General features: G+C 47.3%; 1 protein-coding gene across 3 annotated transcripts in view; it reads right to left on the minus strand.

Annotated features, from left to right (window-relative positions):
* Positions 1-27,571, minus strand: part of DPF3 (double PHD fingers 3) — a 237,036-nt gene that overhangs the window by 120,072 nt on the left and 89,393 nt on the right. For all 3 annotated transcript variants that reach the window (XR_008427345.2, XM_045201942.3, XM_045201944.3), the window contains 2 exons: positions 19,650-19,810; positions 8,318-8,425 (listed from right to left, as the gene is read on the minus strand). Coding sequence is in view for 2 of the 3 variants with exons in the window: in XM_045201942.3 (XP_045057877.1) it covers positions 8,318-8,425; positions 19,650-19,810 (269 nt within the window). In the remaining variant the exon portion in view is untranslated. The remainder of the gene's footprint in view (positions 1-8,317; positions 8,426-19,649; positions 19,811-27,571) is intronic.

Consider the following 27,571-nt stretch of genomic DNA (forward strand, 5'->3'; position numbering starts at 1 on the left):
GACCTGCCCACCTGTCTCCCAGTCCCCTACTCATGAGGCCAACAAGAACTGAAGAAGCTGCTATTGCAGGTCTCCAGGATGGATGGCTGCAGGCTCTGACACTGCAGGAAAGAGATAAATGACTGGTCATTTCCCCCTGATGCACTTGAAGGCATCCATTCTCCCAGCCGACCAAGCTCCAGCAACCCCCCCTCCGCCCCCCCGCCGCGCAGAGACAGATAAGCACTGACAGATGGGGGTGGGAGCTGGAGCGTCCTTCTCCCTCAAAAGGACACAGCCAGACTCCTCTGCAGGCCAGGAGAAGGTCACATTGTCCATTGGCTCACACCTGGCTAAGGGCTCCACGGGTCTCTTCCTTCACCTCCCCCCATCTCACCCACCCCAGCTAGGCTCATCCCTGTGAGGAGCACACAGGAGGAAGAGAGCAGGGGGCAGAGGGAGCCAACTGACAGGCTCATCAATCTCAGGCTACATGCTTGGCACATCGGCGTTCCCTAAGTTGGTCCCGGACCAGGGGATGCTGAAGGAGTCAGGGGGACTGTCTTCAGAAGAGAAATCATGCCGAACATCGGAGAGCCAATGGTGGAAGAAGCCTGGAGACTATTAAAATGTGGGCCATGTACGAAAGCAGTAGGGAACTAATTAAGATGCAGGATTTTCAAAAGCTGGGGAAGTTGGCTGCAGCCTGCTCCCATCTGTAGAGTTCTGGCAATTCAATGCTATAGGGACGGCACCCTAGGCGGGCAAATAGGCCTCTCTATCCCTGCCCAAGCAGGCAGGAATCATGTTGTCTGGACCACCCCCTCAGGGGGGTGCCCTCTGGGGGTCCCTGTGACTTGTAGGCCGGCTATAGCGTCCTCTGCTTTCAAGCACCCCAGGCCACCATCTCCTCAGGGTCCCAGCCCTGCTGTTCACGTTCCCCCAACAACGTGTGGCGGAGCACGATGACCCTGGTCACTCACCCCCAGCCATTCAATGACTGCCAAAGAAAAAGAACCAGCACTCTGCTCCTGGCTGCCTTCTCCCCCTTTGGAAATCCCTTTGGAATTTAGCAGAGGTGGCAAAGAGTCGTGCCTGCTCCCCAAGGGCAGCGGGATTCACAAGGCCTCAGGCACGTGCACTTTGGGAGCAGAGTGAACGCCTGCTGTAAAGGCCCAGGTCTGGAATGACAGGACGAGTATGTGCCGGGTCCTGGGGGGACATGGAGCCAGTTCCAACAGGCTTCCCCTCAGGGTCTTTCCTTGGCTTCACCACTAATGTCCCCTGGGAAATTAACTTCCTAATTTGGTGCCACCACTTCCCAACCTCTGAAACAGATAAAATCTGCCCTAGACCACGGGGACCAAAGGGTCCAGGGTTGGAAGATGCTAAATTGAACTAAGCAGATGATCTGAACATTTAATCCAGAGGGACACAAGTAGAACTTTGTTCCCAGCCTTTTTCTTCATTAAAAAAAAAAAAAAGAGCAAGGGGTGGGGGTCGCGGGGGAATAGCGGGAGTTAAAGGCCTCTTTTCTCATCTGCTGGCTTTTGCCCAATATCTGCCCTGCTTCAGCGCCTTCTGGTGGATACTTACTATCCACCTTTCTCCCCTGCCAGCTCGGCTCCCCCTTCACAAGGACAGAGCTCCGTTCTTAGGGAAGTGGTCCAGAGGAGGCGGCTCTCAGACACCAGGCCCCTTGCCCAGGTCTTCAGGTTGCATGAATTGTGACGGCTGCACCATGAAACACCTTGCGTTTGCCTCTGCAGATACATGCAAGCTGCAGAGAACACTGAACTCCATTGTCAGTGGAGAGAAATAATGTTGTATGTGTTGTCCTTCAGATGCCCAGGCAAGTAGGAGGTTGCGAGAATTTATTCAAGACCGATTGGAGGGGTGATGTTAGGCGTGAGAAAAGCACAGGTCCAGAGACATTGAGAACACTTTCAAATTCCAAAGAGCTCTCCCCAGCTCTCAGCCCCATCCTGCCCCCACACAGACACATTTTGATGTTCGGCAAGCAGTAAAGAAACATAGGCAAGATGGGATATTCACGGTGAGGGAGATGCAATGAGGACAGCAGGACTGGGGGTGCTCCCTCAGTGTATGGTTTAGCCCAGGAAAACAGAATGGCAGCCACCCGGCTCCCCACTCCCTGCCCTGCAATGTCCACTCAGTGCAGACGATCTCTGTGCTTTGGGAGGCTGACCCAGAAGTGGATGGTTTGCAGCCCTGTCCCCAGACCTTCCCCAAGGTCCCTCAAGATTCCTGAATGTACAACCCCTCCCCTTGCCCTGACCTGGTTTCCTGCCAAAGCTCTCAGCTCTGCAGACCTGGGGTCAAGGACAACTTTAACCTACATTACACCCTGGCTTTTGTTGCTGAAAGCTGCCTGCCACTGGCTAGACTCAGGCAGGGACACAAAAGAAGACTGGAGGGACAAGCTGGGTGTTGGCATGATAAATTGCTTCTGGCATCTCCTCATTATCCATGGAAGGGTCTGGCATGGAAGGAAACTCATGCCTTGAGACAATTTTGCTCCCAGCCAGTGCCCCCTGTCTCTCGCAAATCAGAACTCTCTCCTCCCCCAAGGAGATGATGGTGCTGATGGAGGAGCCCAAGGGAGGCTCCAAGATTCCTGGAGCTTGTCAAGGGGAGCTCAGGAGAGCCCACACCAGGAGGCTGGAAAGGAGGGGAGAGAAGAGAAAGGGCTATGTGAGGCCTAGGTGGTGGAGAAGTGTCAAGGGTTAGTAGGTTCATTCATTGGTTCTTTCAACATAAACTCAAGACTTCTAAGTTTCCATAAATTTAAAGAGATTCGGCCCAGGATGAACAAACTGATTATTGATTTTCAGCAAGGTTTGCCCATAGAGGATTATACATAATCTTGTACAATTTGCTTTTTTCTTTCCATTTAACAATGTATCTTGGACATCCTTCCATTTATCATCTCATTCCTTTATAAGACAGAACAATATTCCATTTTATGAATGTACTATGTACTTAACTAGTCCCCTATCAAGGGACCTTCTGGTTGTGTCCATCCTTTGTTGTTCTTATGAACAATGCCACAATGGACATTATGCATTGTTAGTACACATTTATTTACAGGATAAATTCCTGGCAGCCCAATGTCTAGGTCAAAGGGCATGTGCTTTTTAAATACTGACAGGTTCTGTGCATTGATCTTCAAAAAGGTTATTCTCAATTCCACCAGTGTGCTAAGGAGAGCCGATCCCTAGCCTCTCCCTCCCTCCATTTCCTTCAACAGCTCCTCTGCCCAAAAAGATGGGCTTCCATCCGTCCACCCAGCTGACCCTTGACACCTACTAGGAATCTGCAGCAAGTTCCCCATGGATGGTGACCAATGACTCTGCCCTGAATCACACTGCAAAGTACCAAACAAAAAGACCGAGTCCTCTTTGAACCCAAATCAAATGAAATAAAAATAAGAGTCATTTAAAAATACTGTCCAAGTTGACCCTGTGATTGAGAAGGACAGACCGCAAAAAAGGGAAAGAGCCTCTTGGCGGGAAATGGCATTTGGTAAGTGATGACGCCTGTCTGGGGCTCAGACGGGGCTCAGATCCAGCTCCCGCTGTACGGACTGACCACAAGGGGCATCGTTTTTAACTGTCCACCCAGAGGGGGCACCTTCTTCCAAGGAACCACATGGGCCAGAAGAGGCCCTGGATGAAGGTCCTTTTCTGCAATGTTGGCTTGTGTGAAAAATTCAAATGCAGTCTCTATTAAGAAGGCGGAGCATTTCTTTGTGCTTTCTGCTTCCTGTTCTCTAGATGGGCCCTGATGCTTTGAGGCCCAAGGCTTGGGCTTCCTATCACCGACTCCCTGACACTCCCCTGGCATCTTGATTCACGACTTGCACTCACAGACGCGCATGCTGGTACATCCTGAGGGCCAGGCCTGGCCTGGTGGTACAGACTCAGCACAAGACACGGAAATGACAAACATTTGGCCCAAGGTTTTTGGGGGGTTTTGTTATTAGCAGTAGGTCCGATAGCCCAAAGAGGGGGAACAAGTTCATCTGAGAAGAAGCTCTGATGTTTGAAAAGTATACACCAGCCCTGGGTTTTGTTGTTTCTCAGAGCCTGCACACTGGCCTCTAGGACGAGTCTGCCACAGGTGAGCCCAACTGAGTTGGGGTATTTCCACACCTTCGAATATGGCTACGCCTCTGAGGGCCTCCACATCAAGGTTGGCACTCATCTGTCCAGAGGGTCCTCCCACAGGACTCTTGCCATCTAAGGGGCTGGGCCTTGACCACCTGAGATCTGGAATAGCTGCCTTGGCCTCTGCCCAAGCATGATGGCAGAAGCCAAGGAAAGCTGTCAAGGGAACACAATGTGCTGGTAGGCACTTGGCTAGCAAACCACCAGTCCTAGGGTTCTGGCTTCTCCCTCCCCACACATGTCACAGTAGGCCCCAGGGTGGGGGAGGTCCAAAGCCAGCTGTAACCCCAGCTGCTCTATATTCAGCTGCTGGGAGTCCAGTGTGTCCAATACAAATGTCTATAGATGGAAGGACAAGACACTGCTAAGTAGCTTCTTGCCTCAGTCCCACTAGCAGTGAGGCTGCCAGTTCTCAGATAAGTGAGCAGCGCAGTGAACTCTCCTTGGCTTTGTCTGCAGCCTGATTTCCCTGGCCTATAAAATGGGCCTATACACCCCTTTTACCCCTTCCTTCTCTCTGCCTCCCTAGTGGTAAGGACCAGTGAAGTGATACAAATGAAAATGCTTTGTGAAGGGCTTTGTAAATTAGTGTGCTGTGCAAACACTGGTGATAATGATGATGATCCAACCAGACTGCCCCATCCCCTGGGCAGCAGTGATTGGTGGAATGGACATAAACCCAGCCAGCTAGTCAGTCCTTCCAGGGACCTCTCTAATACAGCCATCAGAGGGGACTTGCCTTTCTGCTGGGGGTGGCGAGTACTGAGTCTGGGGCCACTGGTGGCTACCTTGCCTGCCCCATGAAAAGAGTGTTAAAGATGAAAAGAGAGAGAGACACAGAGCCCTCACTACAATGCTTGAGCCCCTGGATTCAGCTATGCCTGAAACCAATATGCTCTGGGATTTACTGTTACATGAATCAACCTCTCTTTTTTTGGTAGGTTAGTTTGATAGCTTGATTAGAATGTCTTACATTTATGACAGAGGAATTCCAACTACCTCTTGGGTGCATTGTCATAATTAATATATATTTGTTTTATAAACAAAGTTTCCAGAGCAAAAAGCCTTGGAAAAGTCTCCTTTAGTATACCTATAAAACAACTGGAGAAAGCAGAAAAAGCGCTACATGGAGAAATCAAGCAACCTGGATTCTATGCTGTTTCCAGAGCACTGCTGTGTGACTCTGAGCAAGTCTCCTAGCCTCTCTGGACCTCAGCAAAATATGAAGTTGGAATTCAGTGTGTCTGAGGTATTTTACAGCACTAGATGTCGTTGATTCTATAAAAGACATGTATCCAGTATCTATATATCAGATCCAATTAGTCTGATATAATGTTCTTCACAAAGACTTTTTATATAAATGTTAAAAACAAAGACAAAAAATAAAGACTAATAATTTAAAACTAGTGGCAAGTATTTCTAAAAAATGCCTTTATATTAAAAAATTACATGTGAGATATCCTCCTACATATGTAAAAATTCACTGCATCACTGGTTAAACTGGAAAAATTAGCAACAAAATGGGGAACAACATGGTCAAATAAGTTGTAGTGCATTCATATAATGGAATATTGTATTATTTTATTTAAAAAAAAAGGATGAGGAAGCTCTCTGTATATTGACAAGGCCGATGCCTAAGGCACATTTTTAAATGGAAGGGGCAAAATGCATGGTGGCCATGCGTGTAAAAAGAAGAGGGGGAGGACATATAGATCTCCTGAAAAAAAATCTCAAAAATCCAGTATCACTGCCTGCCTCTTTGGAGAGTGGGTCATACTTTCTACTGTATGATATTCTGGAATGTCAAAACATGTGACTATATTACCAAGTCAAATTTTTTAAAACTTTTAATTAAAAAGGTTTGAAAGGGTAAATACTATTACATATGGCTCATTTAATCCACATGATACACCTGCAAGGCCAGCCAGGAATCCCAAGTACCACTGCGTCTACTGACAGATGGGGAAATATACCCAGAAGGTCCACATACTACAACATGCAGACACATCCAACTGGTAACAGACACCTGAACAATGCCCTCCCCTCAGAGCTGGCAGAGCCACCCTGGCACACCGCTCACCTTCTCCCTACAGCACCTACTGCAGAGCTCCAAAGGGGCAGAATTAAACTGGTCTGGGTAAGAACCAAACCTCATCAGTCCTCCATGCCACTTCCGACACACCAGGACCAACTGACCTTGGAACAAAGAAGGAAAGAGGCCCCGCCTCCAAAATAAAATTGTTCATATCGCCAGTTGTTTATGCTTAATAAAGAAACGTAAATGATGTCCTGGCTGGTGTGGCTCAGTGGATTGAGCACCAGCCTGTGAACTGAAAGACTGCCAGTTCAATTCCCAGTCAGGGCACATGCCCAGGTTGCAGGTCAAGTACCCCAGCTGAGGGCGTGTGAGAGGCAACCAATAGATGTACCTCTTGCATGCTGATCTCTCTCTCCCTCTCTGCCTCTCTCCCTCTCTCTCCAAAAGTAAATAAACAAAATCTTTAAAAAGAAAAGGAAATGCAGATGATGTGGAGCCATGCCTTGCGGACCTGTGGTTGGCCATGGAAGTCTTCCAGACCAGTTTCTCCAACCTCATTGTGCACCCTGGGGACGCAGCCTTGGGGATTTGATAAAATGCAGATTCTGACTCAGCAGCTCTGCAGTGAGGCCCGAGATTCTACATGTCTACCACAGCAATGCGTGTGCTGGTCAAAACCAGATTTTCAGTATAGTTCTAGAACCACACTCACCAAAATGGGCACCACTATCTCCTTGCAGCAACCGAGCACTTGATATGCGGCTAGTCCCACAATAAAAGTTACAGAAAGTATAAAATACAAACAAGAATTCAAAAAATACAAAAAAAGGAAAATATTTCATTTATAATTTTTATATTGATTACATGCTGAAATTATATTTTTGGTATTTTGGGTTAAACAAAATCCATTATTAAAATTGACTGGAACTGTTTGCTTTTTATTCTTCCTTTTTCTTAATGTGGCTACTAGAAAATGTAAAATGACACGTGTGGCTTGCATTAGATTTCCACTGGACTGTGCCATTCCAGGACACTGGGCTCCCCTACGACCTGCAGTGTGGGCCCTGGGGGGACGGGGGAGTTAGAACCACCTCGGTCATTACCCTTGAGTGTGTGCAAGGGTCTAAGTTGTGCAAGGCCATTTGAGAGCTTGGATGAAGTACACTGAAGAATATAGCACCCTCCGGCCCCTAACAAATAAAACTTGTACACAAGTGATATCTAGGCTGAGGCACACAGTCAAAGTAGGCTTACCCACGGAACTGTGAGTGAACACATTCTAAACAACTGTAAGCAGAAATTTTGCAGAGAAAACACAGCCCAGATGGTCAGTGTGAAAAGGCAGGGGTGAGGCTGGGTCCGCACTGCTTTGCTGACAGTGGGAGGGAACGTGTCAGCTCTGCATTTGCCCTACTTGCCAGCACATTCTCACCACCCTGAGTCACATTCCAGCCCCAGCACCCCCAAAACCAGAGTCTCCTTTAAAGCTGAAGACGGCCATCTAGTCAGAAGTGTAACAAAAGATCAGCAGTCAAGGAAACCAACCAAGTCCTTCTGCATAGCCACAGAGCAATAAGCATCACCTACATGCAAATTTTTAACTCCAACTTCCATTTCCATGCCCAAGATGGTTCTACTTCTAGTGAATGGCCCTTTCATGGAAGATGCTCCAAAAGCTCATTCACAGTGAGTAGGAGAGAGTAGACAACACACTCTCCTTACAAACACACAACCTGGGACAAGGCTTCTTTACTTGGAGCCACAGGAAGTATTACTCCACCCAAATAGCTACAGCTCCTTCTGATCTGCTGGGAAAATAATTCATCCTGGGCCTGTGCCCACTCTGTGCCTGCTCACTCGACTGCCCTGCAGTGGCAAGAGGGAGACAAAAGGGAAAGGTGGAAGACACCCAGAGGGCAGAGAAGCTCCAATGGACACATGTACATGTTTATACATGAGAGCTGGCACACCTCTGAATACGATGTGGGCATGATTACTCTCCTGGGAATCTCCAGGCTACAGACAAAAGAGCAAAGCCACTTGTGCTAGGTCAGCCCAGTGCTCTCCACCTCTCCCACAATGGGCCGAGCCAACCTCCAACGGTACTAACCAGGCTTTATTTCCAGCAGCCGCAGCTTTGGATCCTCAGGCGGGTGCAATCGTCTCTTCTTACGCCAGCAGCGGGCAGGGTATGTGTACAGCTGGCCTGGAGCGAGGCCTGTGGACAGAGACAGTGTGTGTAAAGGTTAAAGGCTCCAGGCTGGAAGGGGCCATGGAAACCACCTTGGCCAATGCCCTCATTCACAGCGCAAGGAACTGAGGCCCAAAGAAGTGAAATGATTTGTCAAGGTGACAAGTCGTACGGCAGAGCTCAGGCAGAACCTAGGTCATCTGACCCCAAGACCCTTGCTCTGTCTGCTCCACCACGCTTTCTCATTAAGTCCATGACAAAAAAAGCCATCACTGTTACCAAACCAGTTCCATTTTCCTGGCCTGGAGAGGTGATCAGAGGTATGGACCACAAAAGGGATCTTTCCAGATCCAACCTCACCACAGTGTTTCCAAAGCAGTGGATCTGCAGCTACTGCCCATCGACTAGGCCTCTGTCAGGTCATGCAGGGTCCCTTCAAGGTGGAGCAGCAGAAGTCAGGCTGCCCGTGTATGAGCAGCCTACATCAGAAAACATTACAAGGAAGCAGGATCAAGGAGCCAGAACTCCTACCTACTCAGTTAGCTACTGACAGCTCGCTGAAGCCCAAGGGAGCCCCATGCAACCTCCCTCAGAACATGACTGTTCCAACACCAGGCTCCATGTCTGCAGAGCCAGCATATCGGTGTTGCTCTGCCCACCTGTCTGGGGCTCATACAGAGAAACTGGAAGGAGTCCTGTGGCTGGGCTTATGCACCACACTGTCTCCTAACAACAGTGTCCTAGATTTGGCCTTTAGCACCAAGTCCCACACCAGCATTTTCCATCATGCTAAGTAACCCACGGGCAGCCTTCCTGCAACTTCTGTGGCTCCTGTGATACAGTGTGGCAGCCAGAGGCCTCAGAGGAACGTGGACTCCCCACGCTGACTACGGTCTATTCCCAGAGAAGAGGGCAGAGGGAAGAGGGAGAAGGGGCTGAAGACTGGTTAGATGATTTCCAGACCAAGACGACTACGTTATACACCTCAGAATACACCAGCAAGCCAACTAATCCACCCCCGCTGGAGTGAAGGGACTGGTGAGGAAAGGGACTTTGTCCTGTTCCTGTCAGAATCCCCACAACCAGAACTGTACCTGACACACAGAATAATCAAAGTAAACATTTGCTGAATGAATTAAATGAATGAGTACGTTCCAGTTATATTCTAATCGGGGTCACGATTTGGTCTTCTGTAGATAGCACGGCAAGTGACAACTGTGAGATGTAGACAGCCGCACGTGAGGGTCACTTCCTAACCCTAGAACCATGGGGTTCAGAAAACATCAGGGCTGTGTTCCACGTATCTACCATTTGGGAGCCTTTAAAGATAAGAGAGACACTGCCTTCATTTTTTGCCTTTTGCAAAAAAATAATAATAATAATAATCAACAGAAGTTTCATTGCTATTTACCCATTCATTTATTTTTCATTTTCATCACTATCCATTTATTGGTTTGGGTCCATATCAAAGGCATCTATTCCAAGCACTAAAGCAACAAAATTTTCAAATTTTCTTTGTGAGTTAAGTTTTGTATTTAATCATAAAGCTGCTCCCACAGGTTGCAAGGCTGTGAACGAGGTGAAGGTCCCCAACCCTGCCGTTCTGATTCTTAGAAACCATCATCCACTAAGGGTGATACAGCCTAGAGGCTCCAGAAAAATCCCTGGTGTTACGAGCCAAGGGCGTGTCATGTAAAAGAGTCATCTAATACTTAATACTTGATTTTGTTAGTAACTTCACGGGCTTCTGGCACAGGAGGAGGATCCCGAAGCTCAGGGCTCCCTGAGGGCTGGGAACCAGACTGGTGCTGATTTCTAAAAGACCAAATTAATCAAATATCCTAAGACTGCTCTCCCTTCTGTGGAGGTCCAGTTTCAATCTCTCTGAGGGGAGGCATCACTGAGAAATAGTTACGATGTTTCTGGTAGGTTTGGTCCAGGACTGTACGATCTCTCACCCTCTAATTCCTGAATGAGTAAACTCTGGGTCCCTTCCACAAATTTTGGTCACTTCTTGGGCTGGTGTATCCCACTGAAGACCGAGTTCATGGGCTCACCTGCTATCCCACATCCCAGAATTTGTCCCATCAATCCCCACTCATCTTGGGTCAGAGGGTTTTTTTGTAATTGTGTTTTTTCCATTACCATTTAACCCCCTTATAGTCCCCTCCCCTCTACAATCACCACACTGCTGCCCCCAAGTCCTTTCCTTTTTGCTGGATCCCTCCCCCATCTAACCAACACCCCCCAATATCCATCATCCTGATCTGAGTCTGCCTCTATTCTGCTTGTTAGTTCAGTTTGTTCATTAGATTCCACATATGAGTGAAATCATACCCAGGCTAAAACCAAAAATCACTAAAGAACTTGTTATTAACACCAAGAGCAGGGGGGAGGGGGATAAAGGGACTAAATGGTAATGGAAAAAATATAAAGGTTACAGATCATTCCAATGTCTGAACGAGAACCTCTGGATGGCTCAGCATCATCTAGTTACTGCCTGGGTGCTCTCGATGTATCAAAACTGGTTTAACAGCCTTCCCTATAGAATCCCAAGATTCCCTGTGTTTCCCCTAAGGTGTTGGCGTTAATTGCCTACTTACTAGACTGTCTCTCCCCTACTAGTTTTATAAGATCTAGGATGGTAGGAACCATGTCCATTTTGAGTATCCCCAATGCTTTGCACAGAGCCTGGCAGCTACCTGAAGAAATACTTAGCAAATAAATTCAACCAGAAATGAACCAAACTCGGAAATGTAGGAAGTGAATGGCTGTTGTTTCCCTACTGTTCTGACTCAAGGAGAATCATCTACCCACATCCCACCCATCCAAAAGGGACCCCAGCAGGTGGGCTCAGAATTGAGCCCAGACCCGCCCCAGCAGGGCGCTCTCTGTACCTTAGGCTCCTTCCAGCCTGACCAAAAACGAGTGAGTGACAAGGAACTGGTCCAGACCAGTGCTCTCAAAATGTCTAAGCGACATGAGGTCAAAATTGTCAACGTTATTCTAGGTCCTATGCCCTCCTTGAAGTGTGGTCACTGCACTTTTCGGTCAGCAGCACCAAGGCAGCCCCGGGCTACTCAGCCTGTGGCGACGGGCCCACCCTTCTGGAAGAGTCCATTCCAGTAAGTAGTCTGAAAAGAGGGGACAGTTTTTATTCCATTCTCTCACTTTCCCGGGTGGATTACAGAAGCTCCGAGGTGCAGAGGAAGAGCACAGGAGTCCTCACACCACCATCCCCTGTCACCTTGAGAAACACCACTTTTCTGAGACTGTCCCCTCACCTGTAAGAGAAGGATGTTAGTAACACCCACCTTGTAAGGACTGTCGTGGGGATTAGTTTATGTACAAGAAGCTCTTCATAATCATGAAGTCTGGCACAAAAGTCAGCTGGTCATTATTGAGTCAGCTGACTTAGACGAGTCCGGCCCCCATGCCCACGTGACATGACAAGGTCCCCACCTGCATGTCCCTGCTGCTCTTTGCTTCTTTAGCCACGAGAACGGAAACAGGCCTCACTGTGAGGTCTTCTTTGACTCCACCTCATCTCAACAAGCAAACGGCCCGAGAACTCTCTGGGGGCTCCTGTTCCCCTTCCTTGCCTTCCTCCCTAGCTGACAGGCACCAGGGTGCCTTTCGAGGGCCAGTGCATTCAGCCCTGGAGTCCCACTTACACAGGGATGAGCAGAGCCCCATGAGAGCTATGTTGTTTATCTCAGTAGAACAGGAGGCACATAACTCAAAGCTCATGTGTATGGCAGATGAAGGAGGGTGAAAACACAGCTGCAGTGGGGGAAATTAAGCTGAAGGAGTGAACCTGGGGCTGGGGGAATATGAAGGAGGGGGGAAGGGAGGAGGGAGACTAGAGGGCAGATCAGTCCTCCCTGGGAACCACGGTCACAACTATCCCTCCACTCACATACCCCAGCTAAGCAAAACTGCTTCTGTTACTTGAAGGTGCTACTCCAGTTACAACACACACTCGTGTGCAAGCACAGGCATCTCTCACACACAGGAACTCACACACTTGCTGGGGACAGGGGTGGGATTGAGGGACTAGCCCCATTAAAAAAAAAAACAGCACGACAGAATTGATGCCTGTATGATCAGAAAACTACAGACCAATTGCTTGCTACCTGCATTGCCCAAGTTCAGCAGGTGGACACTTAGCGTTACGAGCATTTCTGAAAGACATGGCATCAGCTATTAAGAATCCAGAAGATGAAATGGGATAAAAAGGGGAAGAAAAATAATAAGGAAATTTGAAAAGACGAACTGTAATAACTCCCTCTTCCCACAGCCACAGCAGAGCAGTGGCCGTCCTAGCCCACCCAGGGAAGGGCTCTCCCTGCAGCATCTCCAAGAGGAGGACCCACAGCTGCCACCGAACCCTCCTTGCAGGAGAAAACTCCTTACTCCATGGGGCAGACTTTCCACTGCCGGCCAATTCTTATTATGATAGTTTTGTTCTACCCTTCTTTTGATGCAAAATCTACCTTCCTATATAACACATGCCGATCTGTCCCAAAAGTGGACAGGTGTCATCTGCATCCCAACCATCCAACCCACCCAAGCACTCGGATGAGTAGAGCCAACTGAGAGGACAAGGAACTGAGGGAAATGGGAGTTAGAGGACAGAGACAGTGACGACACCTGCTCACAACCCAGGAGTTCTTCACCAAGACTGGGCATCAGAGCTGCATCAGTAGTTAAGGAAAAGGGCAGAAGCCTGGGCCCCAGCCCAATCCTACTGAACTACAACATCAGAGACTCATCAGCTGTATTTTGAAAACTCCCAGTAGATGAAATCTTACTCATATTTACATTCCCAGGGCCCAGCACATAATAGATGCTCCGTTAATGTTCGTGGTTAAAAATGCCAACGTGGACCAACTCTACTGAGCTGGAAGGATGAGTAACAAGCCCCTAGGCAGGGCTTGAGGAGAGGGAAAGACATTTCACAAACGCTCATACCGTGTCATTTCCTGGTGTTCTGCACCCTCCCTTCTCTTGGCTTTTTAAGAGCTGCACTGACTTCATGGACTATTTTTTCAGTGAAACACTCTTGAACCATCCCAGGCCAAAGATGCCTGCTCTTCCTTGAAAGTCTCGAGTCCTGGGCAATTGGCACACCACAGCACTCAGTGAGGCTGTCTATCTGCTCCACAAAAATCCCCTTCCGGCCTCCCATCCCACTCTTCTCGTGAGCGCTTCTCTAACACTCAATTCCAGTGTCCTACGGGCCAAGACTGCCTCGGCATGGTAGACCTCCAATCCAAAATGCTGCCTGCCTCTCTTCTGGCCCAGGAGTTCCCAAGCCCCTCACTGGTCCCACCACACTCAAAGCTGACAGTTAACAATAGCTAACATTTACTGAGCTCTTCCTCTGTCATAGGCTGGCACCCCCACTCACTGCTATCTCATCGTGACAGTATCATAAGACATTTAAAGAATGAGGTCAGTAAGGCAAACAGTGATTAAGTAATGGGCTCAGGGCCATACAGCTCCTAATGCATCCTAGTCCACAGCCTACACTCAAAACCTCTCCATCGTATCTAACTCCCCACTAAGCCATCCGCTGCTGGTTCACATGCAGCAGGCTTGAAACCCAGAGTCCTACCAATGCCACATGCAGTGCCCCAAACCAGAGCTATCAGGAAAGGAATACCCAGCCTACCCATCCATCAAACCACTTCTTGGGGAATTTATTTTCCCTTTCCTACCACACCACCAGCTGAAACTGCTCCTGGAGAAATGCATCCTGGTGATGTAAACACACTGTAGCAAGGCATACAAAATGTATAGAGAATCAAATAAACCACCAGGCCATCCTTTCTAAATTGATGGGGAAATTTTTTAATAATATGATTATGGCTCTAGCTGGTATGGCTCAGTGGATTGAGTGCAGGCCTGCAAACCAAAGGGTCACCAGTTCAATTCCCAGTCAGGGCACATGCCTGGGTTGAGGGGCCAGATCCCTGGTTGGGGACATGCAAGAGGCAACCATACATTGATGTTTCTCTCCCTCTCTTTCTCCCTCCTTTCCCCTTTCTCTAGAAATAAAAGAAAATCTTTAAAAAAAATTTTTTTTTTAAGAATAATAGCATAATAATGTGAGGAGGGACCTTAAAAGTTATTGGGGCTGTTGCTTACCCTGACATAAAAATTGCCTCTCCAATATCCCAGACAATAGCCTCTACCCCAGTCTGTTTCAAAAATTCTAGTTTCATAACCAGAGTCATTGAAGTTAAGAACAATCTAACAATAGCCAGGGCGGGGGTGGGGGGTGGGGGCGGGGACAGTGGGTAGAGGGGATTACAGGAACTACTATAAAGGACACATGGACAAAACCAAGGGGGAGGGTGGAGAGGGGGGAGGGAGGTGGGTTCAGCTGGGGTGGGGTGGAGGGATGGGGAGAAAAGGCATACAACTGTAATTGAATAACAATAAAAAATAAAAATAAAAAAATTCTAGTTTCCGTCCTTCCATGAAGCATTCGACTGCAGTCTTAAAATACTGTTCTGTTAGGGCTATGCCTACCAATCTCATCCACCATTGGTAAGAATGCAAAATGGCGCAACCCTATTAAGGAGAATTTGGCCTATCTAGTAAAACTGTGTATGTATTTTCCCTTTGATCTAGCTACTCCATTCCTAGGAATCTACCTCACAGATTCACATGCACAAATACAAAAATGTCTATTTGTAACAGGGCAGAGCATGGGTCCCCTGATAATAGGGAAACATCCCCACAATCCTGCCCTCAGACTGGACTGGGGAGGCTGGAAGTGGGCAAGAGAGGTGCCCACAGAGCTGAAGGTAGAGCAATTAAGACACATTGCACAACAAAGACAAGCTAACAGCCATGCCTTCCTGTAGGGAAAAGGGCTACTGCCCAGGCAAACTGTCCTTCACTGTGAGAACTTGCAATGACTAATGACATAGCCAGGGGGGACAGCTGCCCTCCCAGGATGCCTGTGTATCACTGGAACTCTTGCCCTGACTAAAGATGGCCACCAAAAGAGGGCCAAAGACATTGGAGAGCTGACAAAAATAGCGGACACTAATGCACCATAGGAAGGGCCAGACATAAGGTCACATAGAAAGTTCCCAGCCCAGCATTTCAATTAGGGCAGGCTGGAGGTCACAGGACAGAGCCACGAGGTCAGAGGAGTCAGCCACGAGGTCCGTCTGCCTGGAGAAGACAGCAGCTGAGATGACGGAGCTGCGGGGACCCACCAGGCCAAGCACAGACACATGAGAGATGCTTGGAGCAGAACTGTGACCGGGAATGCTGAGCTGCAGACTTCTGCCTCTCTGAAGGACACGCAAAGAAGTCACTCTCTTAGTATGGGGACTTTTGGTACAGGACTTTAGAGCTTGGTGTAAGGTATTTCCCTCTGCATTTCTTGGCATTTGGATGTTCTGGGCCTCTGGCCCTGCTCCCCGCATGGAGAGGAGCAATAGTGGGACGAGGAGATGCGAGCCCACTAGGGACTCAGACCCCACATCGGTGGGAGCCCACTCCTGGAGGCAGGATCCCATGCAGGGACACGTGCCTCCCTGGGCTCCAGCCTCTGAGACACCGTGATCCAGTGTAACACGGCACATGGCTTCCTGAACTGCTGCACAGGTGCTGAGACAGCGCACCCCAGGTCCTGAGTGAGAGAGCTGCTGCAAGAGGGTGGTGACTCAGGAACCCACAAGTTAACATTCCAGAGAGGATGTGTTTGCGTGTCCCGCTGATGGACAAATAAGGATGTGGGGAACTTCTGGGCATGGTTTTGGCTTTCAGCCTTTTGGGGAGCAAGGGAAGTTCTGGGTCTTGTGGGAGAAGAAGGCTCTGAGCAGGAGTGCTCTCAGGCCCCCAAGAATAGAACCTTGTTAATGAAAACTGTTTCCTTCATGCCCTGGCTGTGTGGCTTGGTGGATTGAGCACTGGCCTGCGAATCAAAGGGTCATCAGTTCAATTCCCAGTCAGGGCACATGGTTGGGTTGCAAGCCGAGTCGTGCCCCCCACAGTGAAAGGCAACCACACATTGACATTTCTCTCCCTCTCTTTCTCCTTCCCTTCCCCTCTCTCTAAAAATAATAAATAAAATACTTTTTTAAAAAACTGTTTCCTTCAGCACTAACTGTTGAGTCATGCAGACTGAAGGCAACAACTGGACAAGCCCCGGTTTGCACGGTTATATGTTCATTGTACTATTTTCAATACTAGAAAAAGATTGGAAACAATCCAACGTCAATCTATAAGGACCTGGTTGAATAAACAATGGTATATCCACACAATGGACTATTATGAAGCTGTTGAGAAACACAGAAAAAGAGCAAGAGGGCAGAGGGGGAGGGAAGTATACACTGTAATGAACATATTGTCAAGTGAAAATGGCAAAATGGAAAACAGTGCCCATAATGTGCTATTATCTCTCTTAAGAAATGGGGACACACACATATATATCAATATATACATAACATAAATGTATATTTGCACAGTTTTTAAATGTAAAGATAAACCAAAAACTTTAAAAAAAAGTTACAAAGAGAGCACCACAAAATAATGACAAGAAAAAGAGAAAGTTGCCTATGGAAAGAACAAAGAAACAGAATAAAAGGAGATACTTTCTCTGAGTGTACTATGCTGTACAGATTTGACTTTAGAATGATGTAAGAATTTTATATGACTATGAAGTAAAACTATATTAAAATTAAAAAACGTGCTGACCGGTGTGGCTCAGTTGGTTGGATGTCACCCCACGAAGCAGAAGGTCACCAGTTCGATTCCTGGTCAGGGCACATGCCCGGGTTGTGGCCCCATACGTGAGAAGCAACCGATTGCTTATGTTTCTCTCCCTCTTCTCCCTCCCTTTCCCTCTCTCTAAAAATAAATATTTAAAAAATGAAAACAGGAAAAAAAGCAGATTACATCACATTAAAAAAGCAAGATACTATATACTGCTTATAAAAAATAAAAATCTTTTGGCATAAAAAAACAAATATATTAAAAGAATGGAAAAAGATATACCATGTTGACACTTATTTTAAAAAGAAAGTATTGCAGCTGTATTCATATCAGAGAAAGTTGATTTCAGAATAAAGAATATTAGTACAAACAAGGTCATTAAATAATAATCAAGGCATCAATTTATCAAGAGTGAAACGGGGTATAAAACGGGGTTCCTTGAACATGATCCCCACAGCCCATGGTTGGGGGACGGTGGAAGGGGATGATACACCGCTTAATATACTTTTCATAACAATGGCAAGTTGATAGCATGTTAATATCTGTGCTGCTGCCCCCAGTCTACTTGACTTTCAGAAAGTGTAGTGACTTCAGACGAGGAAGGGCAGTGGCAGGGCAAAGGCCAGGAGAGGCAGGGAGGAGGCAGAGGCTCCTGTGTCAAGGGTTACTTTTGCCCTGACTAAAGATGGCAGCCTAAAGAAGGTAAAAGATATGGGTGAAGTGGCCAAAGTGGCACACTGGAGGAGAGGCCAGATGTTAGGCTATGTAGGAAGCTCCGGGTCAGCAGGCTGAGACAGGAGAGAGGCAGCCAAGAAGAAGGAGCCATGAAGTAGAGGGATTCTGCCATGCGGTCTGATGTAGTGAAGAAGCAGGCATGTGGGTCTGTAGTGAAGTAGGAGGAGAATTTCAGCCATGAGGTCTGAGAGAGGAGCAGTTCACCAAGTGAAATGAGTGAAAATGAAAACACCCTATCAAACTTTATGAACTAAGGCTAAAGCAGTATTTATATTTAAAAATTTTATTTTACCCTGGCTGGTGGGGCTCAGTGGATTGAGCCAGAGGCAAACCCAAAGGTCCGCATGTTCAATTCCTAGTCAGGGCACATGCCTGGGTTGCAGACCAGGTCCCCAGTAGGGGGGGCGCGAGAGGCAACCACACATTGATGTTTCTCTCCCTCTTTCTCCCTCCCTTTCCTTCTCTCTAGAAATAAAGAAACTCTTTAGGAGAGAGAGAGACAGAGACCGAGAGAGAGAGAGAGAGAGAGAGAGAGAGAGAGAGAGAGACAGAGAGAGAGAGACAGAGAGAGAGAGACAGAGAGAGAGAGAGAGAGAGACAGAGAGCGCGTGCGCCCTGGCTGGCGTAGCTCAGTAGAGTGAGCGCAGGCTGTGAACCAAGGGTCGCTGGTTCCATTTCTGGTCAGGGCACATGCCTGGGTTGCGGGCCAGGTCCTCGGCAGGGGATGCATGAGAGGCAACTACACATTGATCTTTCCCTCCCTTCCCCTTTAAATAAATAAATAAATAAATAAATAAATAAATAAATAAATAAGTAAAATCTTTAAAAAAAAAAAAGTTTACCAAATATTTGATGGTATTCAACTTTTACCGTTAACTTGAAGCTTTGATAGTTATTTCAGGTTTGTTTTTTTAAGCCCTTACCATTTACAGATAGATAATGAAAAATTTACAGACCGCCCCCCCCCCCCAAAAAAAAAGATTTCACTTACTTCAAAATAACCTGAGGTCAGGGAGGGAAGTGGGAAGTGAGCGTAAATGTAACAAGAGTGGCCATAAATTGGTCATTGTTGAGGCCGGGTGAAAAATACATGGAGGTTCATTTTACTATTCTCTCTGCTTCTGCATGGGTTTCAAATTTATCATAATAAAAGTTTTTAAAGTATACCCAAATAGAGCCAGAAAACCGCATTCCTACACTTGCCTCCCAAATCTCCAGCCATTGGGCTTTATTCTGTTGTCTGGAGCCTGCAAGACTAGCGTGGTGGCAATAGTACTATCAATAGCCTGCATTTGGAGAAGACAGACTGCGTGCTCAACCCACGTTAAGAGCTTTCTTAGTGACTACCTGCATTGAATCCTGACAAAATCCTTAAGTAGGCACTATTATCCCCATTTTGGGGAAGAGGAACCGCACGGAGAGAGTCATCTGATGATGACAAAGCTAAGCCTCAAACCTAGATTCGATTTAGGAATTGCAGATTCCCAATTTATAACTAAGCTACACTAACACACACGTGTAAAAGATGAAGATAACTATTCTCCGTCTTCCCTTTTTGGAGCTAAACATCCTTCGCCCCTGTCAATGTGGCTTCAAGGCCCCTCACCAGCCAACAGCTATAAAAGTCACGGAGTTTCTCTGAAGAATCCCGGGGCGCTGTACAACTTGCCCAACCCCCACCAGTACTGCGTACATTTCTAGAGCAGCTACGGTCCTCCCCGACCCAAGCCGGGCACCCAAGTTTGTGCACATCCCAGGGCGTGGCTGGGCTCACCTGGGCCTCGGTGCCTCTTCTCCATCCATATGTAGCAGTTGTTCTGGGCCACGCCAGTTTGCGAATCCAAGAAGGGAAGCCGCACACTGCGCTCCGCGCACAGCCGCGAGTTGTAACTCCGGCAGTGCTCAATGGCTTCCTTGTAGAACTGGTCCCCGAGCCTGCCAGGAGACAGAGAGAGGAGCAGTGAGGCCAGGGAAAACCGACACACACCCAGAGGAAACTGATACCACGCACCCACCTCCCTGGCAAGATCTGCAGTTAGGAAGACTAACGAGCACCAAGGGCCTGGCCAACGGGCAGGATCCAACCTGGTGGCAGGACTCCCCCAGGTTCTCTCTCCTGTACCGAACCCACCAGGAAACTCAGAAACCACTTTTACAAAGAACCTAGGGCCCCGAAAAGAAACTGAAAAGTAATAAACAGAGACCCCATTGAAAATGGAGTCGGTTGCCTGGAGATGAGAAGTGACGAGCCCGTGTCCTCGGCGCACACTACTGGCTCCAGCCGGAAGCGCGGCCGCTTTACTGCCGCAGGAAGTGCCACGACTGGACTACCTCCGCGGAAAGAGATTCTCCCTCGGTGACAGCTCAGCCAATGGGAGACTGCCACAATGAGTTAATAAAGAATTACAGGGCTTCCAAAGCTCAGTGTCCACCAATGGACTCTTCCTTTAACAACAGCCCCTCCCAAGTCCGTAAAGATTCCTTCCTCCCCTGTTTTCTCTGGACTAGTGCGCGGTTCACCGTTGGGAGTTGCTGGTTCTTTTGTTGTTCCCAAATGAACCAATGTTACTTGCAATTTGTTTAAGGTCAACAAAATCACCAGTGAAAGTCCCAATTCTAAGGAGCAAGAGGTTCCACTTCACAGTAGAGGTAGCTCTCAAACAACCTTCTGCAAGGTATCTAGGGGATATCTGGCTTCTAGAGAGCCCCCATTAACATCTCCTATTAGACGGCTCTTCTCAGTATTTGCCAGCAGAGACAGTCCAGAAAGAGCCCAAATCACCAGCACAGACGCACAGATTTCCATTACAATAGAAGAGAAACGCTCCAAATGAAAGACTAGAAGGACAGAGGAAACATCCATAAAAGGAGAGCTATTATGGGGGAAGAAGGTGGAGAGGAGCATACACCAGTCTTTTAAAACTGACCACTTTAAGAGAAATATCTTTCTGATGGAAAATAAAAGCAGCATTTAAAGTAATAATAGTTGGATTTTGAACTCAAAATAATTCAATTTAAAACTTAGAAAGACCTTTCCAGGTGTTCTGGAGTGGCGATCTAATAATTAATTAAGCAGAGTAAATTGAATATTCCTGAACCTTTGGTATCCTTGGACACATGGTGACGCTACTAATTTTAAGATGGTATCCCTTTCAAAAGCCTAAAATATAATATTGATGAAAACTGATCATATGTAAAGCACACACCTGAAACTAATATACAATAATATTTAATGTCAACTATAATTTTAAAAATGTTTTAGCCCTGACCGCTATCACTCAGTTGTTTGGACATCATCCTGAAAAGCGAAGAGTCGCTGGTTCAATTCCACAGTCAGGGCACATGCCTGGGTTGCAGGTTAGGTCCAGGTGCAGGTGTGAGAGGCAACCAATTGATGTTTCTCTCTCACATTGGTACGTCTCTCTCGCTCTTTTCCCTCCCTTCCCTTCTCTCTAAAAATAAGTAAATAAAATCTTAAACAATAATTTTTAATTATAGCAATAATATGCATTTTGCCTACTAAATTAATAAAGTAAAAATTTTTAATGTAAAATAATCCATGAGATCAAATACCTAACCAATGAAAAATAGGCAGGTTAATAAATGGGTAAAGAAACACAAATGTAATACCATAACCATTGCCAGGTACACTTGAGCCTCTGTGGAGAGGAGGAGGAAAAGACAGGAAGGGAAGAGCCCCAGGATTGCAGGACCAAAGGGAGAATCAAATAGCTCATTTTGAAGCGACATTATGAATGTCCCTTTGTTTTGGTTCTGTGTAGATATGAAAAGCCAAAATGAAGGAGGGGAAGTCACTCAGTTAAAAATAATATATTTCTTAACCAAAATATTTAGAAGAATAAAGAAAGCAAATTTATAATGATTTTTTCTATACTTTTTAATAAAAAGTCTGTGGGTCAGAGACTACTGAAGAGTTTCAGCAAATTTCTCTTTCTGGAAGGATACAATGGTCCCAGCTTCTGAGCATCTTTTGGAAATTACTTATTTACAAGTCCCTCCTTTTGTGGGGTTTTTTTTTTTTTAAGCCCTTTGCTTCTTTTTCACCTCTGAATAGCTTCACTCTCACAAAGAAGGCATAATGTGCTCAGAAAGTGTCCTAGCAGTTGCAAACCAAACTGTAATCAAATTATAATAGTCACACAGCTGGAACTGAATTGGGGAGGGGGATGAAAGCCCATTAAAATGCTATAAAACGGAACAGCACATATGCTGATGTAATCAAGGTTGGTAACAAGGATCATGAGATTGATCAAAAATAAAGAACCATTTCCTACAAAGTGTTTGCATCTGTGTCCCACCAGTTTAAACATCTCCTGCTACAGCAGTGCAGCTCAGTGTAACAGAACTTTTTTTAATTGTTTTTTTTCTATAACCATTTAGTCCCCTTACAATGCCACTTTCCCCCCAAATCACCACACTGTTGTCCATGTCCATGAGTCATTTTTCCTTCTCGCTCCCTCCACCCTCCACCCTTAGCTGTCATCCTGCTCCTAACAGAACGTTCACAGGCAGCTCAGCCCAGGCAGGGTGACACAGCCTGGCAAGGGTGCCCTGCATGCTCCAGCTCCCCTCTGCTGAACAGTGCCCGGCCACGCCACACTGATGAGAACTGACAAGAACACATAACAGAGAGGTGTCCGATGTGAGAAACAGTTAACTTTTCCCACGATCTTTGGACAGACTGCCAAAAAAGATGTTACTACTCCAACCCCAGAAATTCTGCTAAAAGATAACTCACTAAAAAAAAAAAAAAGAAAAAGAAAACTGTACGCTAAAACTCATCGACTGGGGAGAAGAGGGTTTCCATTTTCAAAACAAATTCTGAAAGCCAATACAAAAGAAATCTATAGTAACTCTCAAATTGGACTTTTCCCGATATGCTTTCAACTCACTTCCAATGGCTTCAATCCAGGAGAGGGGCATAAGAAAGTGAACTTGCTGAAAATGCAAAGTGAGCGTGGCCAAGTCCATGCCCCGCACGGAATGGAACAAGAAAGTCAAACAAAGTGGCACACCGAGCGAAAATTAATTTCATCTTAAATACTTTCCACTTTCAGAACATGCAATGTTATTAGTACCAGGCATGCTGGGGGTGTATTTTTAAATGTAATCTTTGTGTGAATAATACCTTCCTTATGTAAACAGAATAGACTTTCTGGGGACTGGAACAACTGTATTAAAGACTGAAGCTGCAAAAATGTGACATCCAACACCCTCTCTGCCATCGTCTCCAGGGAATTCACTTTTAAACAGACCAGGCGTTGGCAGCAATTTGGAAACAAAATGTAAAGCCTTTTGCAAGATATGGGAGGAGAGAGAGAGATTTGACCCTCCTCAATAAATTCAAGCAGCTCTTCTCCAAAAGTCAAGTAGCCAAAACCTTCACAAGACTTGCTCTGCTCTCTGGAAGAAAATAATGGCCAGGTCCCCCTAACCTGTGGAAAGCAATTTAAACAGGAGAGAGGACAGACAAATGTCCTTTTCAGTATGCTATTTTTTTCTTTAAAAAAAAATACCCCACAGCAAAAGGATTCCAGGGGTGACATTTGCATTTAAGTGGCAAGGGGCAGAGGAGGCAAGGGAAGGCTGGCAGGAATGACTCATTTTCTGGAGAGGTGACCAGCATGCCCCAGGCTGGGTGAGGCACAGCCAGGCCTCAGCCACAGCCCGTGTGCACCAAACCAAGAGGTCTGCCCTTTCCACGGGCTGATAGATGTCTTGGGCTGGCATAAGGCAGGGTAGAATGATGTTCTCATCAGCAGCTGACTTCAGGCTACTCAAGACTGCAATCAGAAGTGGGAAAGGCAAGGGGAACAAATTGCTGGGCTTTCTGCCAGAGCAGGAACCCCCACTGCCTGCTGCTTGGACGGGTGCTGGCTGCCTGGGTCTGGGGCTCTGTGGGGGATGAGGTCCCTTAGGGATCCCATCTGGAATGCAAGTAGCCATCCTACCTCTGAGAATGCTCCAGGGCCTCTCCTTGAGCCTATCTGTGGAGAAATAGATTCTAAGGGCCAAAGAAGATTCACAGTGGAAAACTGAGACTTCTCTAAAATTAATGCCAACTAGACTCTTACTGTGATTTTCAGAACCCGTAACACACACACACCCCTTCCAGACTGCAGCTCCCCGTCTTCCTCACACACTCAACTCTCTATCTCAAGACCTGGCCTGTTGCTCTTCTACATTCCATCCCTGGGCTGACTCCCAGGCCCAGCCCTCCAAACCACATACCTGGGGCCCTTCACTTCCATTGTCCCTTTTGTCCTGTATCCTGCCTTATCTTAAACACCTATCCAAAAGCTAATTCCTCATCATCTGCCAGAGCCTGCTCCCTCCCCCAGAGTCTTCATTCTCCCAGGGCTGAGGGTGGGGACACCTGAAAAACACTGCTCTACTCCCCCGCAAGCTGTCCTTGGTCCTTCATCCCATCCGGCACTGAATTCTTTCATTTCTTAGGGAGTTGTCACTTTTTCTCCATTCCCACTGCATGGCCACAAGTCCCCTTTGACTATAAAAAGGGACCTTGGCCCATCGCAGCTTTTTGTGCACAAAAACAGACAGAAACAGAGATAAACACCAGTCCAGGCCTGCGGCAGGGTTCTCTCCCCTCTTTCCCCCAGTGGCCCCTCTTTTCTCTGTGGGCACCTGCATGCTCTGCTATCTCATTCAGCTTCCCATGTTTCCACAACTGCCCACAAGCACATTAAAACTCATTTACCCCCAACAGGCTACCTTCCTCCTATTTGCATTTAAACGTGTTTAACTCTAACGTGGCATGGGAAGCCATCTCCCATTATGTAGGGTTTTATCACTAGCAAGAAGTGGGCAATACTGGGCAAGATGGGGGAACTTTTTCATTTTCCTCATAGCTGCACCCTCCCTAAAGCTGGCCTGAAACAAAGCCAAGTTTAGTGTTGCCTGTGGCCTGAATTATGTCCCCCTAAAATTCCTATGTTGAAGCCCCAACCCTCAGTGTTGGTATTTGGTGATGGAGCGTTTGAAAGGTGATTCAGTCAGCGCCCTCATGAAGGGGTTAGTACCACTTTAAAAGAAATCTCTCCCACCCTCTCTCCCTCCCACCCCCATCACCACCATGTTTAGACACTGCTTGACCACAGCCTTCTTGCAAGCCGGGAAGAAAACCCTCAGCCTTCACCAGAACTAGACCACGCTGTCACCCTGATCTCAGACTCCCCAGCCTCCAGAATTGTGTAAAATAAATGTCTATTGTTTAAGCCACCCGGTCTATGGTTATTTTGTTATAGCAGCCCAAGCTAACTAGAACAGTGTTTCTGATGATGGGTAAGAAAGAGAGAGATTCCAATCCCCTTCCTCCCTCATCCTTTCTGTCTTCTTCCAACAAAGACAAGGACACTGCTACTATTAATGATGTCAATTTCAACTCAATTCATTGTTTCATGTCTGACTTCCCTACTAGGCCATTAATTCCATGAGGACACCGCACACAGCCACTCAGGATTTTCACTGAACCACCCCAGGGCAGCACCCCAGCAGCACTGCCTACCTGGCTTTTTATTGATCCAACCCCAACATCCGGTACAGAGACCAGCACACAGAAGGTGCCTAATTAAGTCTTTGCTGGATTGCTTTCAACAACTACTATACCACTCACCTAAGCCCGGGGTGTTTGAATTACCTTGGTAACGCACATGCCGCATGCATGGGCGTGGTCTTCTGGCTTTCTCGCACCTATACGTTGGTGATTCAGGTTGCAGGGCTGTCTACCTGCAACTCCCCGGGGAAATGAGGGAATGTCTGCAATCCTTCCTATTTAGGTAAGCCCCCAGGTCATCGCAGCAATCTCCCGGCCTCAGTCACTCTAGCATTGTCCCAACCCGTCCTGACAAAAAGAAGCCTCCCTCAAACCCAGCCTGTAGTCCTTCACTTCTCAGTACAGTAGCCAAAATGGCTCCCCTTATTGCCCAGATGTGCCTCCCAAACTGTCAAGGCTTTGGAGAGGTATGGGGGGTAGAGATGGGGGTGGGGATGGGGGGTGGGTAGAGGGAAAAGGAGAGAGACTTGGAATCAGGCAGATCTGAGTCCAGCTCCACCTCTTACTGGCTGCACAGCCCTGAGGCAAGTTATTTACCCTCCCCGAGCCCAAATTCTACATCCCACAATACGGATAACATAATGCCTACTTCAGCTCTGCGAGACACTTAAATGAGTAGAGCCTCTGACACAGAGGGAAATGCCTATGGTCAGGGGTAGCGCCTTCCTCAGCGCCCTGCTCTGTGAGTGACTGCCCAGGCAGGGGCCTGAGCAGGTCAGTGTCCCCCATGTGACACACAGACACGCCACACTCACTCTTGCAGTGTCGTTAAGGCTGTTAGGTGACCACCCAAACCTGTTCTAAGACAGGAGGCAGCAGGGTGGCTGAGGTGGAGCCTCAGGCATCCAGGAGAACATAGGAGTTGTTGCAGGTTGACACCGGAAGTCCGAAGCCTGCCCCAAATGCTCAGACCTCACCTGGCTTGTACGTCACTCTGTCCCCAAGCCCAACACAGAGCTGGCCATGTTGGATTGAATGAAGAATGAATGAATGAATCCTCATCTAATCTTTCCGCATATAAGAAGCAGACAGCCCTAACCCTGGACTCCGACAAAATACCCCCTCCCACCTAGAATTCTGGCCTCCTGCACTTGGTCTGGCTGGGTTTGCCCTATTCAGGTGCTGACTACGTCCTGTCTGTTCTAGAAAGCCTCCCAGTTATCTCTGCCAATCACACTTGATCTCTGCCTTCCCTGAGCTCCCCAAGTGTTTCACTTATGTTTGGCCAGTCTGAAGTGCCCTCCTCATCTCTCCCCACCCAACTAGAGTATAAGCATCCTGAAGACAGGGACTAAGAGTTACATATTCTGTGCTACTCAACCAAGCATAGTGCAGGGAAGTCAGGGGCATGTGATAGGTATGGATTACTTGATTGAAACGTCATGTCCTCCTTAGCAAACTAATGGGAGTTTCACTGTTGAGAGAGGCCTGGGACACTTGACCTTTCTCCATATGAAAATGAGGTGAGTCCTGGCCAGTGTGGCTCAGTGGGTTGGGCCTGCAAACCAAAATGTTGCTCTAGTTCGATTCCCACTCAGACCACATGCTTGGGTTTTGAGCCAGGTCCCCCTTTGCAAGAGGCAGACAATCAATGTTTCTCTTTGAATATCCATGTTTCATTTCATTCTCTTTCTCCCTCGCTTCTCCTCTCTCTGAAAATAAATAAACAAAAGCCTTTAACAAAGAAAAGAAGAAAAGAAAGAAAATGAGGTAAGCCTGAGGTTATCTGGCTTCTCTGGAGCACAGGATTAAGCATCTGAAAACAAATATCCTACAAGTTCAAATCCTACTGAACTGTCTCCAGAAAGTTCACTTCAGCTCTTGAGTTGTTCTCATTTCTCCATCTATAATATCCATGCCACTCTACAAGACGCGGGATAGTCTCCTTCTCGGAACTTCACAAGGAGGTCACTGAATACTGTCTTCTGTCCTCAGACCCACCCCAGGAAGACAAGCTTCTGGTCTCCTGAAGAAGGAGGGGTCAGGTTTGTGCTTATCAAGAATGCCATCGTCCCACCCTCCAGAAAGAGGGAAGGCCTAAGGCACTGGATCGCAAAGCTTGCTTTGTGTCAGAATCTGTGGGGGTGGGGGGGGGCTGTGAA

Source organism: Desmodus rotundus, chromosome 7, assembly GCF_022682495.2.
Source record: "Desmodus rotundus isolate HL8 chromosome 7, HLdesRot8A.1, whole genome shotgun sequence".
NCBI classification, from domain to species: Eukaryota; Metazoa; Chordata; class Mammalia; order Chiroptera; family Phyllostomidae; genus Desmodus; species Desmodus rotundus.